This window comes from Lates calcarifer, linkage group LG3, assembly GCF_001640805.2.
Source record: "Lates calcarifer isolate ASB-BC8 linkage group LG3, TLL_Latcal_v3, whole genome shotgun sequence".
Taxonomy (NCBI): Eukaryota; Metazoa; Chordata; class Actinopteri; family Centropomidae; genus Lates; species Lates calcarifer.
In genome coordinates, this window is record NC_066835.1 from 22,548,898 (window position 1) to 22,562,047 (window position 13,150).

The following is a 13,150-nucleotide window of genomic DNA, read 5'->3' on the forward strand; positions in this document are numbered from 1 at the left end:
AGTCAGTGTCAGATCCACTTCCACTGAAACGATCTGAAACTCCAGAATAACGGGTTGTAGTTGAATAAATCAGGATTTTAGGAGATTCCCCAGGTCTCTGAAAGCACCAGTTGAGGTAGCTGGTACTAAAACTTGAACTGGCTTTACATCTGATAGAGACAGTCTGTCCCAGAACAACAGACTGAGATCCAGGAGACTGAGTCAGGATTTTATCTCCTGATGAACCTGGAAAACATGAAACAGAGGAGGATTATTGAGACAAATCCAGCTTGGAGAAAGATGATCAACATCCAAACAGAAGAGGATCATTTCTTTAACATGGAGAATAGATGGAAGAAGGTCAATGCTGCTTGTTTGAGTGTTTCTCCATCATAGCAGAACATCATTGTGGTGAACCTGGTTGCATCCTGAAGTGTCAAAGTTTTCAGAAGAGAGTCTCACCCTGAACAAGGAGCCCCAGGGTGGCCAGCAGTAGAGTCAGAGACATGATGATTGTGCTGCCGGCGTGTCAGTGGCTCTGAAAGGCCTGGACAGCCACTGATCAACACTGGCCTCTTAACGGCTGGGAGCAGAGAGGCAGGACAGATATGCAAACACACAGTCAGTCAACTGTAGCTGTCCTCAACACATCAGGCTGTCTCCTCCTCACTGATGGAACACCTCACAGTAGATATGTTACCCCTTGAGTCACAGTGCTAAAAAGGAGATAATGGAGACACTCCTTAGATATCATGAGGCTCACAGATATATATATATGCAGATATATTATTATTAAGGCTCCATCCTGGATCCTCTGGAGTTTAAACTTAATATACAATATACATTAACATAGACTGCACATTGCTGTACACTCAGTGTCACCTTAATGAGGTTTTCACCATTACAGTCTGATGCACTTCCAGACAATTCTCCTGTCATTTAGTCAACTTTTATTATGTCTTTAATTCACAGTTTTTGTTGACTCTGTTTTTAAAGTTTCAAGTAAATGTTTTGTATTGAGGTTATAGTTAGTGATGGTGTTGTAGTAAACCTCATGTTATTCATACAATGTTTTACAAACATTCTGCCCCTCTTGTATATAAAGTTAGAAACATCTGTCAATATAATGTAGATCAGTACATCATCACTTCTAACTATGACCTCGATAATAAACATGATCAATTTGAATAGACTGAATTGTTTGGCAGGGCTGTTCTACTGGATTACATTTCATTCTACAGGTGTACCTAATAAAGGTGTACCACTGAGTGCATGTTGTCCTCTGTGTCACAGTGTTAAACTGGTTTAAGTCTCCTCTGTCAGACAGAGGTGATGTTGTCTCATTTGGTCAACACTGACCAGCGGTTAAGTTTTGGTATCCCACCAGGCTCCATCCTGGATCCTCTGTTGTTCAGACTTTATACACTGCTGGTGTTTGACAGTAGTGGGCACTGAAAAGATTTTTTTTCATAGCAATCAAGATGCGAATCAGAAAAGTTAGTTGAAGATATTTTGTGAATACCACTGATCCTAAGGTTAATGTAATAGCTGTTATATTGTTTTGCTTTTTGAAATGCTCCTTTACTATTAATGGTGTTTATGTTCATGTAATATAGTTTACAGTTGCAGGGAAAAACAAACTCACAAACTCAAACACACACATCATTTGGAAAAAAGGATGTCACCATTCAAACAATACAAGAGTTTTACATTCTGATATCACCACATGATTTCAGTCTGGTTGGTAACATTGTTCATTGATTTCTTCATGAATGTCACCAAATTCCCTGCAGTTGAAAGGAGATGAAGTTGATTCACTGCATTGGTCCAAACCTCTCTTCATATGATTCACTCCCTCTGTAGAGAACTGCAACAGTGATTGGTGAGATAATTTTTGATAATATGGTAAATATTATTAAAGAAGTGCATCAAAGCCACCTTGGCTGTCTCAGAGTTAAGAATTACAATTTGTCCAGGGGCCAGTGTTGGACAGGAGAGACTTTAAGCTGAAATGAAGCTGTTTAGTACAATGGAAAAAAAGTAAAGACATCAGCTAAGTTTAATCTAAGCTTTCTCTGTTCATTCAGCAATAGTTTGTGAGTCAGTGTCAGATTCTGGTGTAATTTTAACAACTATGGGCTGTTAAGGTTAAAGAAAATGTAACTGTATTTGTGTGTGTGTGTGTGTGTGTCCTCGTAGGTTTCTTTGTGTAAAACAAGGAATCAACCTTGTTCGGAGGGTGTTTTATGTCTGATACATGAGTGACATAAGATGATTCTTCTACATGCGTATGTATGTGTGTACCTCTCATGTGCACATACACATGTATGTATATGTGTGTGTGTGTCGTATCCCATTATATCCTGTTATTGTGATATCTAGCACATTCTCTAGTGTGTGTGTGTGTGTGTGTGTGTGTGTGTGTTTTCCAGAGAATACTCCCATGTGTAGTATTTCTGGGAACTTGTGTGCAAAAACTTTCGGCTCTGTAATGGAAGGTAAACTGTGTGGTGTTTTCTATACAACAGATGAGGTGTATGTGTGTGTGTGTGTGTGTGTGTGTGTGTGTCCTCAGTGAACTGTATCAGTCTCTGCAGTAGCTTCCAGCTGCAGCAGTCACTTCAGTTTCTGTTCAGTCTGACTGAGGGAGGTTTTTGTACGATGCTTTTTCACTGTGTGCACACCCACTGACTGTTGATATAGTGCCAACTCTGACAGTAATAATCTCCTGAATCTTCAGCCTGAACTCTACTGATGGTCAGAGTGTAGTCAGTCCCAGATCCACTTCCACTGAAACGATCTGGAACTCCAGACTCACGGGATGTAGCTGCATAAATCAGGAGTTTAGGAGCTTCTCCAGGTTTCTGAAGGTACCAGTGGAGGTTGCTATAAACACTTGTACTGGCTTTACATCTGATAGAGACAGTCTGTCCCAGAACAACAGACTGAGATCCAGGAGACTGAGTCAGGATGATGTCTCCTGATGAACCTGGAAAACATGAAAAAGAGGAGAATGATTATTGAGACAAATCCAGCTTGGAGAAAGATGATCAACATCCAAACAGAAGAGGATCATTTCTTTAACATGGAGAATAGATGGAAGAAGGTCAATGCTGCTTGTTTGAGTGTTTCTCCATCATAGCAGAACATCATTGTGGTGAACCTGGTTGCATCCTGAAGTGTCAAAGTTTTCAGAAGAGAGTCTCACCCTGAACAAGGAGCCCCAGGGTGGCCAGCAGTAGAGTCAGAGACATGATGATTGTGCTGCCAGCGTGTCAGTGGCTCTGAAAGGCCTGGACAGCCACTGATCAACACTGGCCTCTTAACGGCTGGGAGCAGAGAGGCAGGACAGATATGCAAACACACAGAGTCAGTCAACTGTAGCTGTCCTCAACACATCAGGCTGTTTCCTCCTCACTGATGGGACATCTCACCGTTTAAATCATCCGTATGGAAATTGAGGAAACTCACAATGTTATACAACAACTACAAAAAAAAGTTTTAGGTTAAACAATAGCTAATATATATATTTGATGTGAAGGCGCAGCAGCTCTGCTTCAATCTCCGTCCAGATGTCTGATCCCCTCACCCTACATCTAAGGCTGAGCTTTTAGCTGCTTGTATCTGTGACCTCATTATTTCAGTCACTACTCGAAGCTTGTGATGGTTGAAATGTGGAGTTATTGGTAAACTGAGAGCTTTTCCTTATGATTCAACTCATTTTTTAATTTTTTTTTTTTACCACAACCGTCTGGTGCAATGTCCAAATTACTGCTGTCGCTGCACCAATCTACCTGTCAGCTTCTGTTCCACCCTTACTTATGAACAAGACCCTGAAAAACTTAAACACCTTCACAGCAACTCACCCCCAACCAGGAAGGAAAAAGGCACTGCCCCAGGCCATGGTTCCCAGCAGGGACATGAAGCTCCTGAAGGCCAACGTCAGATGAAGCCAACAGAACCACATCATCTGCAAAGAGCAGAGATCCAATTCTGAGGTTCCCAAACCAGACACTCCCCTTACCTCTGCTGTAACTTGAGATCTTGTCCATGAATATCACAAACAGGATAAAAGACAAAGGGCAACCTTGGTGGAGTCCAACATGCTATAAAATCTTGTTTGACTTTGTGACTTTGTGATGAGATAGAGGGTAATGTTTTTATTGTGGAAAATCTGATATGAGTAAGATTCAGTTCAAATGTAGTGGAGCAACTTTGGTATCACAATGAATCATAATGGCTCATTTCAGACTGACTTTCAAGAGCTGTATAAGCAGATCTATCTGTGACTGCTCTCATTAGAAAATGCAGAAAATATCATTAACCTGTAGATATTCGATTAGATCTTTCCCACAGGTTAGTCACAGCAGCTGTTGTATTCATATGAAATCTCAGGGTTTCAAAAATAGATTGACTGGAAAAACATGCACTTAAAAATCTGTAAGTACATCCTAAAATGTGAAGTAAAAACATGTAAGAACATGGTTTAGGTGAAAACTGGAAGACAATCACTTTGTGCTGCAGTTATACTTTCTGGCTTCAGGGGGAGGCAGCTAGAAAGTTAAGAAAAAGTAGAACTATTTGTTTAATATGTATAACTCAGCCATGAGTCATACACATTGAGCAGTTACTAAACGTATGTCTTATCTATGGTTCATACACAAATGTAATGTCAGTTTACTGAAACAAAATGTTGAACAGCAGTTGAAAGATCAGTTCATTCTAAAGTGAGAAAGTGAGCTCAAAGACATGTCAGCCTGTGACAGACAGTTTAAATGGGAGTTTAAGCTGGAAAACAGACTGTTTGTAACCTAACACTGAATAATCCCAGAATTTCCTTTAGTGACATGTTGTGTGTGTGTGTGTGTGTGTGTGTGTGTGTGTGTCCTCAGTGAACTGTATCAGTCTCTGCAGTAGCTTCCAGCTGCAGCAGTCACTTCAGTTTCTGTTCAGTCTGAGTGAGGGAGGTTTTTGTACGACGCCTTTTCACTGTGTGAAGACATAACCACTGCTGATAGTTTTGCCTCCCTTACAGTAATAATCTCCTGAATCTTCAGCCTGGACTCCACTGATGGTCAGAGTGAAGTCAGAGTTTGATCCACTGCCTGTAAAACGAACTGGGATCCCTGATGGTCTTTGACTTCCTGTGTAAATAAGCAGTTTAGGAGTTTCTCCATTTCTTTGTTGGTACCAGGATTGACAGGGGAGATTCCGTGATGAGCCACAATCACCATCAACTGGTAAACTGACCCTACAGGTGATGGTGACAGAGCCTCCCAGAGCAGCACTCACTGCTCCAGGCTGAGTCACTGTGACCTGGCCTCTGGACTCTGAGGATACAGAGACAGAAACATAAAGCAGCGTCATGGTTTTGTGGGCTTCATTTCAGAGGGACGGATGTTGATAGAGGAGAGGAGTTTGATTCTCTGGACTTTACCTGTGAAGCAGCAGCAGAGGAGAGTCCAGATGAGGACGGAGATCAAAGTCATGTTTTTGATGAGGAGGATTTCTGTGGCTTCTGTTGTCATGAAGGACAGCTGTCAGTCATCCAGTCTTCAACTCTCAGGACTATAAACTCTCCCAGAGCACTGGAGCATGGTGCTGCTGATGCAAAGTGGCTCTCTATGGAAATGCTCTGACTGACTCCAACAGAGAGGTGGATCACTCTGATGATGATGTTTATCAATGGATCAATCAGAATATTGATTGATAACTTATCAGTGAGTTTTATGTGAATTTCAATCAGTGACTGCAAAAAACTTTCTTATTAAACCTCATTTTATCTGTTTTCATTTGTTGCTACAAGGATCAATTTTAGTTATATATATATATATATATATATATATATATATATATATATATATATATATAAGAAAGGGAATTATTTAGAAATATATTAGCAATTGTTAGGATTCCTATGAAATAACTAGTTTTTGAAAACAGGAACTGGTTTATTTGAGTTTGTTGTTGTCAAAGTCAGAGAGCCGTGTCTCTCTACAGTCAGAGGTTTTTGTACGACCACTCAGTCAGTTTGTATCACTGTGGTACACGTTCGGTGGAGGAACCAGACTGGAATTTGGAAGTAAGTCCAATTTTCAATGTATTTTATTATGTTACAAACTATATTTTGATTTTCACTCTTACATTTTTCTCTAGAAACTAAAATATGTGATTTTACATCTTCAGTTCCATTTTTGTCTGAAGTTTTCTGCCAACATCAAAAACTACAGTTTTGGATTTAAAATGTAAATGATGAATCAAAACATTACAAGTGTTTGGTCCATAAAAGAAATCATATCATCAGATGTTTAGATGACAGAAAGTTGAGGACTTGTAGTTTTAGTTTTGTCAGACAAAGTCAGAGAGCCGTGTCTCTCTACAGTCAGAGGTTTTTGTACGACCACTCAGTCAGTTTGTACCACTGTGGTTGACTTTTGGTGGAGGAATCAGACTGGATGTTGGAAGTAAGTTTCTGATCAAATATTAAATATTGTATCATCAGTTCAGCTTCTAATTTCTGTGTCTGAACATTTGGAGCAGATATAAATTTCCATTGGGCTGATCTAAATCTCTTTCAAATCTCTATTTTATTCTTCATTTCTCCTGTTTGACCATGAAGCTGAACTCAGAGCAGCTTTACTGAACTTTTCTTTACATGTTCCACTTCATTTGTGAAATGTGAACAGTTTGAGCTGCAGGAGAGATTAAAGAACAACAATCCTGCTGTAAAAATGTTTTCACATTTAGTCTTTACATTTGAAACTGTTTTCAAGTTGAGTTCAAATGATTGTGAACAGTGTGAGTGAAGTTCAGTTTTAAAAAGAAATCTGTCAAATTTCTGATTTTTCACTTATTTTGTCCAAATTTGAAATAATTTCAAAACCTTCCTGAGGCTCATTTTTAAATATGGTTGTCAGTTATTTTTGTTGATAATGTTCTTTAACAGTAAATCTGATTAACTGTTGTGCTCTTGATAGTTTTGACAGTAAATGTGTTTCATGATAAATGTACCAGGACATTCAACATTTCCAGAAATGATTTTATCATTTAATTGCTTGATATAAAGTCCAGTAAAAGACAGTTGTTGAAATGTAAAATCAGCTTCTTTTGTTTCCAGTGTAGTTTGATATATTTCAGGTCATATGAGGACTCTTTGTGTGCTGATATGCATGAGAGGTTTCTTAGCGGGAAGTGAAACAATGTGTGAGTGAGTGACTGGTGGAGCAGAAAAACCATCTGACAGAAACTCCTTAAAGGAGAAAATCCACTCTCACACAGTTAAGGTGTCCAAGTGTGTGGTGTTTGATTGACAGCTGTGTGGTCCCTGTCCTCTAAGCTGATTGGTGTCTCGTAGGTGATACTCGTCCCACCCTGACGGTGCTGCCCCCCTCCAGCGAGGAGCTGCAGCAGGGGAAGGCCACGCTCATGTGCCTGGCCAACAAGGGCTTCCCCTCAGGCTGGAGTCTGGCCTGGAAGGTGGACGGCAGCAGCAGCAGCAGCAGCTGGGAGGAGACCAAGAGCCCCGGGGTGCTGGGGAAGGACGGCCTCTACAGCTGGAGCAGCACCCTGAGGCTCAATGCAGACCAGTGGGGGAAGGTGGGCTCTGTGACCTGTGAGGCCACCCAGGGCTCCCAGACTCTGGTCTCAGAGACACTGAGGAGAGACCAGTGTTAGTCCTGAGCTGACTCACTGGGACTCTGGTTTTACTCTGCTACTGCTCTCACTCTGCTCTCTCTAACACTGTCTCTCTCTCTTTTATTTCACATGTTTCATTAGAAATATTTACCAGCTTCTCGCAGTGTTTCAATATTGTTTCTGTGTTTCCAGAAAATAAAGATCTGTTCATCAAATCAGTTGTTTTCATCTTTTTTATTATAAAAGTCTCAATAAAAGATTTTGTCTTAATTTAAACACTGTGTAAATCTAGAGAAGAACTAACAAAAATATTGTAATTTCTCCATGATGCCTTTAGAGACAAAGTGTATGATTACCTCATTTATCCATATGTGCTGTGTATAAACAGTTTTTTTAAAGCAGGCACATTTTCTCAGTATTACTCATTCAATACAAACAAGTGATAGCAGTAGTATAAGTCCATAATGTGTTTTCATAATTGTCTTCCTGAGAAAAATAGCACACTTGTCTTAAATAATAGACCTTTGTTAGAATGAGAATACTTTTCCAGTTGTTTTCAAGAAAAATCATCCAATCACCTCTTATTTCTGAAGTGTTTCATTTTGGGATAAAGAGTAGTGTATCATCAGCATAAAGAGATATAAAACGCATGAAATCTGTTGTTGTCAAGGTGTAACACTGGAAATATTTATATACCATTTCTCAACCACAAAGAAAAATGAAAGAGATAAAAAAGTGTTTCCAAATTATCCACATAAATTCTTTTTTGGTTTTAATCCTGAAACACATTTCTTTATTCGCTGGAATACAGAACACACACAACAAAAACATAATTAATTAATAATTTGGAGCTACAAAATATACAAAAATTGAAAATGTTGAAAAATGAAAGATATCAAAAACAAAAAAGTGTTTCCAAATCTGTAAGGATACATAAATCCTTTTTGGTTTTAATCCTAAAATACATTTCTTTATTCGGTGGAATACAGAACACACACCATGACAAAAATATGACATAACTACATGATTAGGAATTATATAACAGGATTCAGTTTCATTGATAAAGATTTTTTTGTATTTTTTATTTCAGTGATTAACATGTTTTGGCTTAAACTGCGAGAATTTATTCTTTATAGGAGAATTTATAATATTTATATCTTTAGTGTTCATGTGTTTTCATACTTGGTGAAGTAAACTTATCAGGTAATGAAAATCATGAAAGAACAGAGTTTAGCTTTAATATTGGACTCATTGTCTGAAGCCCTGTGTCACTGCATCATTAGAAGAATTTGTACCATTTTCTTTTACTTTTATTGCAGCTGATCAATCAGATGAAATGAAAAGAGTTAAATGAAGTTTCATAATAACTAAAATCTCTTCAACTATACAATATTTAAAACGTTGATTTTAATGTAACTGTTTTAGAATACCACAGTTTAAAGGACACTGCTTTGACACTTGCTGTGTGTGTTTGGCTGTAGTTGTAGTGAACTTTAGAAACATAAATCTTCTTCAAACTAAAGATCAATAAAACTATTTTGATCATCCAAAGAAATTATTTTATTATATAATGACTTCTTAACATACAGTATGCTGTGATGAAAACTCTGTTGTTTTAGTGTCAGTGCAGCTGTTGAGTCAGATCAGTTCCTCTGCAGCTGAGGGAGGTTTTTGTATGACGTTGTATCACTGTGTGAACGGTGTGCTGTAACTCTGCTGACAGTAGTAAACTCCTGAATCTTCAGCCTGAACTCTACTGATGGTCAGAGTGTAGTCAGTCCCACTAGATGCAATTCCACTAAAACGATCTGAAACTCCAGAGTGACGACCTGTAGCTCTATAAATCAGGAGTTTAGGAGCTTCTCCTGGTTTATGAAAGTACCAGTGGAGCCACTTATAACCACTATACTCAACACTTGAACTGGCTTCACATCTGATAGAGACAGTCTGTCCCAGAACAACAGACAGAGATCCAGGAGACTGAGTCAGGGTGATGTCTCCTGATGAACCTGGAAAACATGAAACAGAGGAGAAGGGTTATTGAGACAAATCCAGCTTGGAGAAAGATGATCAACATCCAAACAGAAGAGGATCATTTCTTTAACATGGAGAATAGATGGAAGAAGGTCAATGCTGCTTGTTTGAGTGTTTCTCCATCACAGCAGAACATCATTGTGGTGAACCTGGTTACATCCTGAAGCAAAGTTTTCAGAAGAGAGTCTCACCCTGAACAAGGAGCCCCAGGGTGGCCAGCAGTAGAGTCAGAGACATGATGATTGTGCTGCCGGCGTGTCAGTGGCTCTGAAAGGCCTGGACAGCCACTGATCAACACTGGCCTCTTAACGGCTGGGAGCAGAGAGGCAGGACAGATATGCAAACACACAGAGTCAGTCAACTGTAGCTGTCCTCAACACATCAGGCTGTTTCCTCCTCACTGCTGGGAGTACTGACTGTTTAAATCATCCTCACAGAGATAAAAACAGCATAAAAATGACACGTTAATAAATACAATGCAGCTGACATGTCTAATCAAATAGAACATCCAGTTACAGGGAATATACCGGTATCTTAAATTCAAAAGTAATTTTTCTGCAATTACCTGCATTTTACATGAAGTCAGTTTCAGCTCTTTGACTCACTACTGCACAGAGATAACAACCAAAGGACTATGAAATATTATCAGTTTTAAACGTTTATATTAAACTGTGGTCACTGTCAACAACAATATACTGAAACACATACTGTGGATATTATCTAGTGTCAACATACATTAGCTTTTAGACATCAAAATCATGGTATCCCACAAGGCTCCATCCTGGGTCCTCTGGACTTTAAACTTCATGTGCTGCTTGTTCTGATTAAGCAACATGGAACTGATCTTTCTTTGTATGCAGATGATAGATAACTGTACATGTAGATATCACTGAATGACTCTAGTCTGACTGATAAACATGATTATTTTTTCTGTTTATAATAAATTCTTGTTATAAACAATTTCAGCAGCTAAATAGAAATAAGTAGCAATCTGTCTTTGTTGGACCGGCTTTAACTCAGACATTGAAATGAAAAATCTTGATACACTGTCATCCAGTGATGATCCCTGCTGTATAATATTGTGTCTGGTGTGATTCACCTGTCTCTCTGCTCACTCTGCAGGTGAATCGTTTGAGTAACCTGGAACACCTGGTGTGTTCCAAGGTTATTTGAACCTGGCTGCAGTCCAGCTCAGTCTGCCTTCCTGATGCAACAGCAGCAGTTTTCTCTCCCTTCTCTTTATAAACAGACATTTATGTGTTTCAGGATGCTGTCTTAAGTTTATTCTTGTGTTTGTACTGTAACACTTGCACCCACACCTTTAACTCATGCACACCACCCATCACTGACTTTACTGACTTCAACATGCCATGTTTGGATTGTTTAATTTGGTCTAATTTGGTTCAGTTCAGTAAAATATTCTCTATTAATTTCTGCCTGTGGTGTGTTTCCCTTCTGTTGTGGCCTCTTGAGCCAGGTCATAATAACTGGGGGGTCATTGATTTAGGTTGTTTTGTTTGATAGTTTGTGTCTGAGGTGGCAGCAGACACATGGTGCTGATTGGTTTAGTTCTGGTTTTGGGGCATGCACCATGTTTAGTTTTTTCTCTTGTTGAGGCCTCATGTCATAGTAGATCCTCTACCATACTCTTGTTTTCAGTGACATGTTCTGTATGTCTTGTGTGACAACCCCTCCACCTTGTATTGCAGGTGCTGATTGGAGAGTCGTTAGCTTCATGAGCCACACCTGGGCCCAGTGTGCTCTGCTGTATAAGTCACCCTCATTCTTACATGGCTTTTACTGTGCACACTGATAACTTCTTGAAAAAGCTCAGGTCTAAACTTGGCCTTTTTCTGCTCTTTCATTTAGAAGCTCATTCATATCAGTGTTAGATTACAGTGATGTGATTGACATACATGCACCATTTGTTCCATTGCAGATCTGGAGCTTCAGTGTCCTGAGATTTCAATTCAGTCTGGGGACACTGATGTTTGTAATATTCAAGCACTGAAAAAACATAGTAAAATACTTATTGCAGCTGAATTATATTTAAATAGCAGAGTTTAGATTTAACTTTACAGTAATCTGAGTGAAATAAAAGATAAAATGATCTCTTGTACATGCTTGATGTTTTTGGTTCTGACTCAATAAATTGTAGAGTAAGACTAATCCTAATTCAAACTGGAGACTAATTAAATATTTAAGAAATATAATTAATTATGAATTAAAATTAATTCAGGTTAGTAATCCTTCAAATGTCCACATTATTATTTATCCATTCATTTATGTCAAACCTCTGTTGTTTTAGTGTCAGTGCAGCTGTTGAGTCAGATCAGTTCCTCTGCAGCTGAGGGAGGTTTTTGTACGACGTTGTATCACTGTGTGAACCCGCTGTTACTCTGCTGACAGTAGTAAACTCCTGAATCTTCAGTCTGGACTCTACTGATGGTCAGAGTGTAGTCAGTCCCAGATCCACTTCCACTAAAACGATCTGAAACTCCAGACTGACGAGTTGTAGCATATCTAATCAGGAGTTTAGGAGCTTCTCCAGGTTTCTGAAGGTACCAGTGGAGATCATCATCAATATCTGTGCTGGCTTTACATTTGATAGAGACAGTCTGTCCCAGAACAACAGACTGAGATCCAGGAGACTGAGTCAGGATGATGTCTCCTGATGAACCTGGAAAACATGAAACAGAGAAGAAGGATTATTGAGACAAATCCAGCTTGGAGAAAGATGATCAACATCCAAACAGAAGAGGATCATTTCTTTAACATGGAGAATAGATGGAAGAAGGTCAATGCTGCTTGTTTGAGTGTTTCTCCATCACAGCAGAACATCATTGTGGTGAACCTGGTTGCATCCTGAAGCAAAGTTTTCAGAAGAGAGTCTCACCCTGAACAAGGAGCCCCAGGGTGGCCAGCAGTAGAGTCAGAGACATGATGATTGTGCTGCCGGCGTGTCAGTGGCTCTGAAAGGCCTGGACAGCCACTGATCAACACTGGCCTCTTAACGGCTGGGAGCAGAGAGGCAGGACAGATATGCAAACACACAGAGTCAGTCAACTGTAGCTGTCCTCAACACATCAGGCTGTTTCCTCCTCACTGATGGGACTACTGACCGTTTAAATCTTCCTCATGCACATTAATAGAAATCTTGCTGGATTTTCATGATCAGAAATATAAAGTCAGGTGTCATCAGCATAAAGAGATCCAGTAACTCTTTTTAGTAACTGAATACATTGGTTGTGATATGTGGTTTATCTTTGTTCACAGATTTCTGATATGTTGAAGGGTCAGTCATCATTAGATCCTCTCAGCAGTGAGAGACTGGGCAGTGTTAGGATGTAGGAGGATGGGTAAAACTGTTCAGTAGTAAATGACATTTGGTTGAACTTTGTTCACTTATGAATCATTTGTGTGCTTATAGTAGATTGTGATCGTCAGCAATAACAGAAAAATCCAGTGTTGACAGTTGTGTGGTGTTATGTGTGCTTGGAAG

The 13,150-nt window shown here is 39.3% G+C and overlaps 5 gene segments (V, D, J or C); 2 read left to right on the forward strand and 3 right to left on the reverse strand.

The window, feature by feature from the left end:
* LOC108892119 (Ig kappa chain V-III region MOPC 63-like) overlaps positions 1-13,150 on the forward strand; it is a 64,761-nt gene that overhangs the window by 19,827 nt on the left and 31,784 nt on the right.
* LOC108892139 (Ig kappa chain V region BS-5-like) overlaps positions 2,582-13,150 on the reverse strand; it is a 32,708-nt gene continuing 22,139 nt past the window's right edge. The window contains 1 exon segment of the V gene segment in view: positions 2,582-2,968. Within this exon segment, the coding sequence occupies positions 2,649-2,968 (320 nt within the window).
* On the forward strand, positions 5,254-7,829 carry LOC127142296 (Ig kappa-b4 chain C region-like). The segment is given in 3 exon segments: positions 5,254-5,257; positions 6,024-6,061; positions 7,334-7,829. A coding segment is annotated over 1 exon segment (249 nt).
* Positions 8,348-9,986, reverse strand: LOC108892124 (Ig kappa chain V-III region PC 2485/PC 4039-like). The segment is given in 2 exon segments: positions 8,348-9,623; positions 9,840-9,986. Coding segments are annotated over 2 exon segments (369 nt in total).
* Positions 11,263-12,767, reverse strand: LOC108892141 (immunoglobulin kappa variable 6D-21-like). The segment is given in 2 exon segments: positions 11,263-12,328; positions 12,545-12,767. Coding segments are annotated over 2 exon segments (351 nt in total).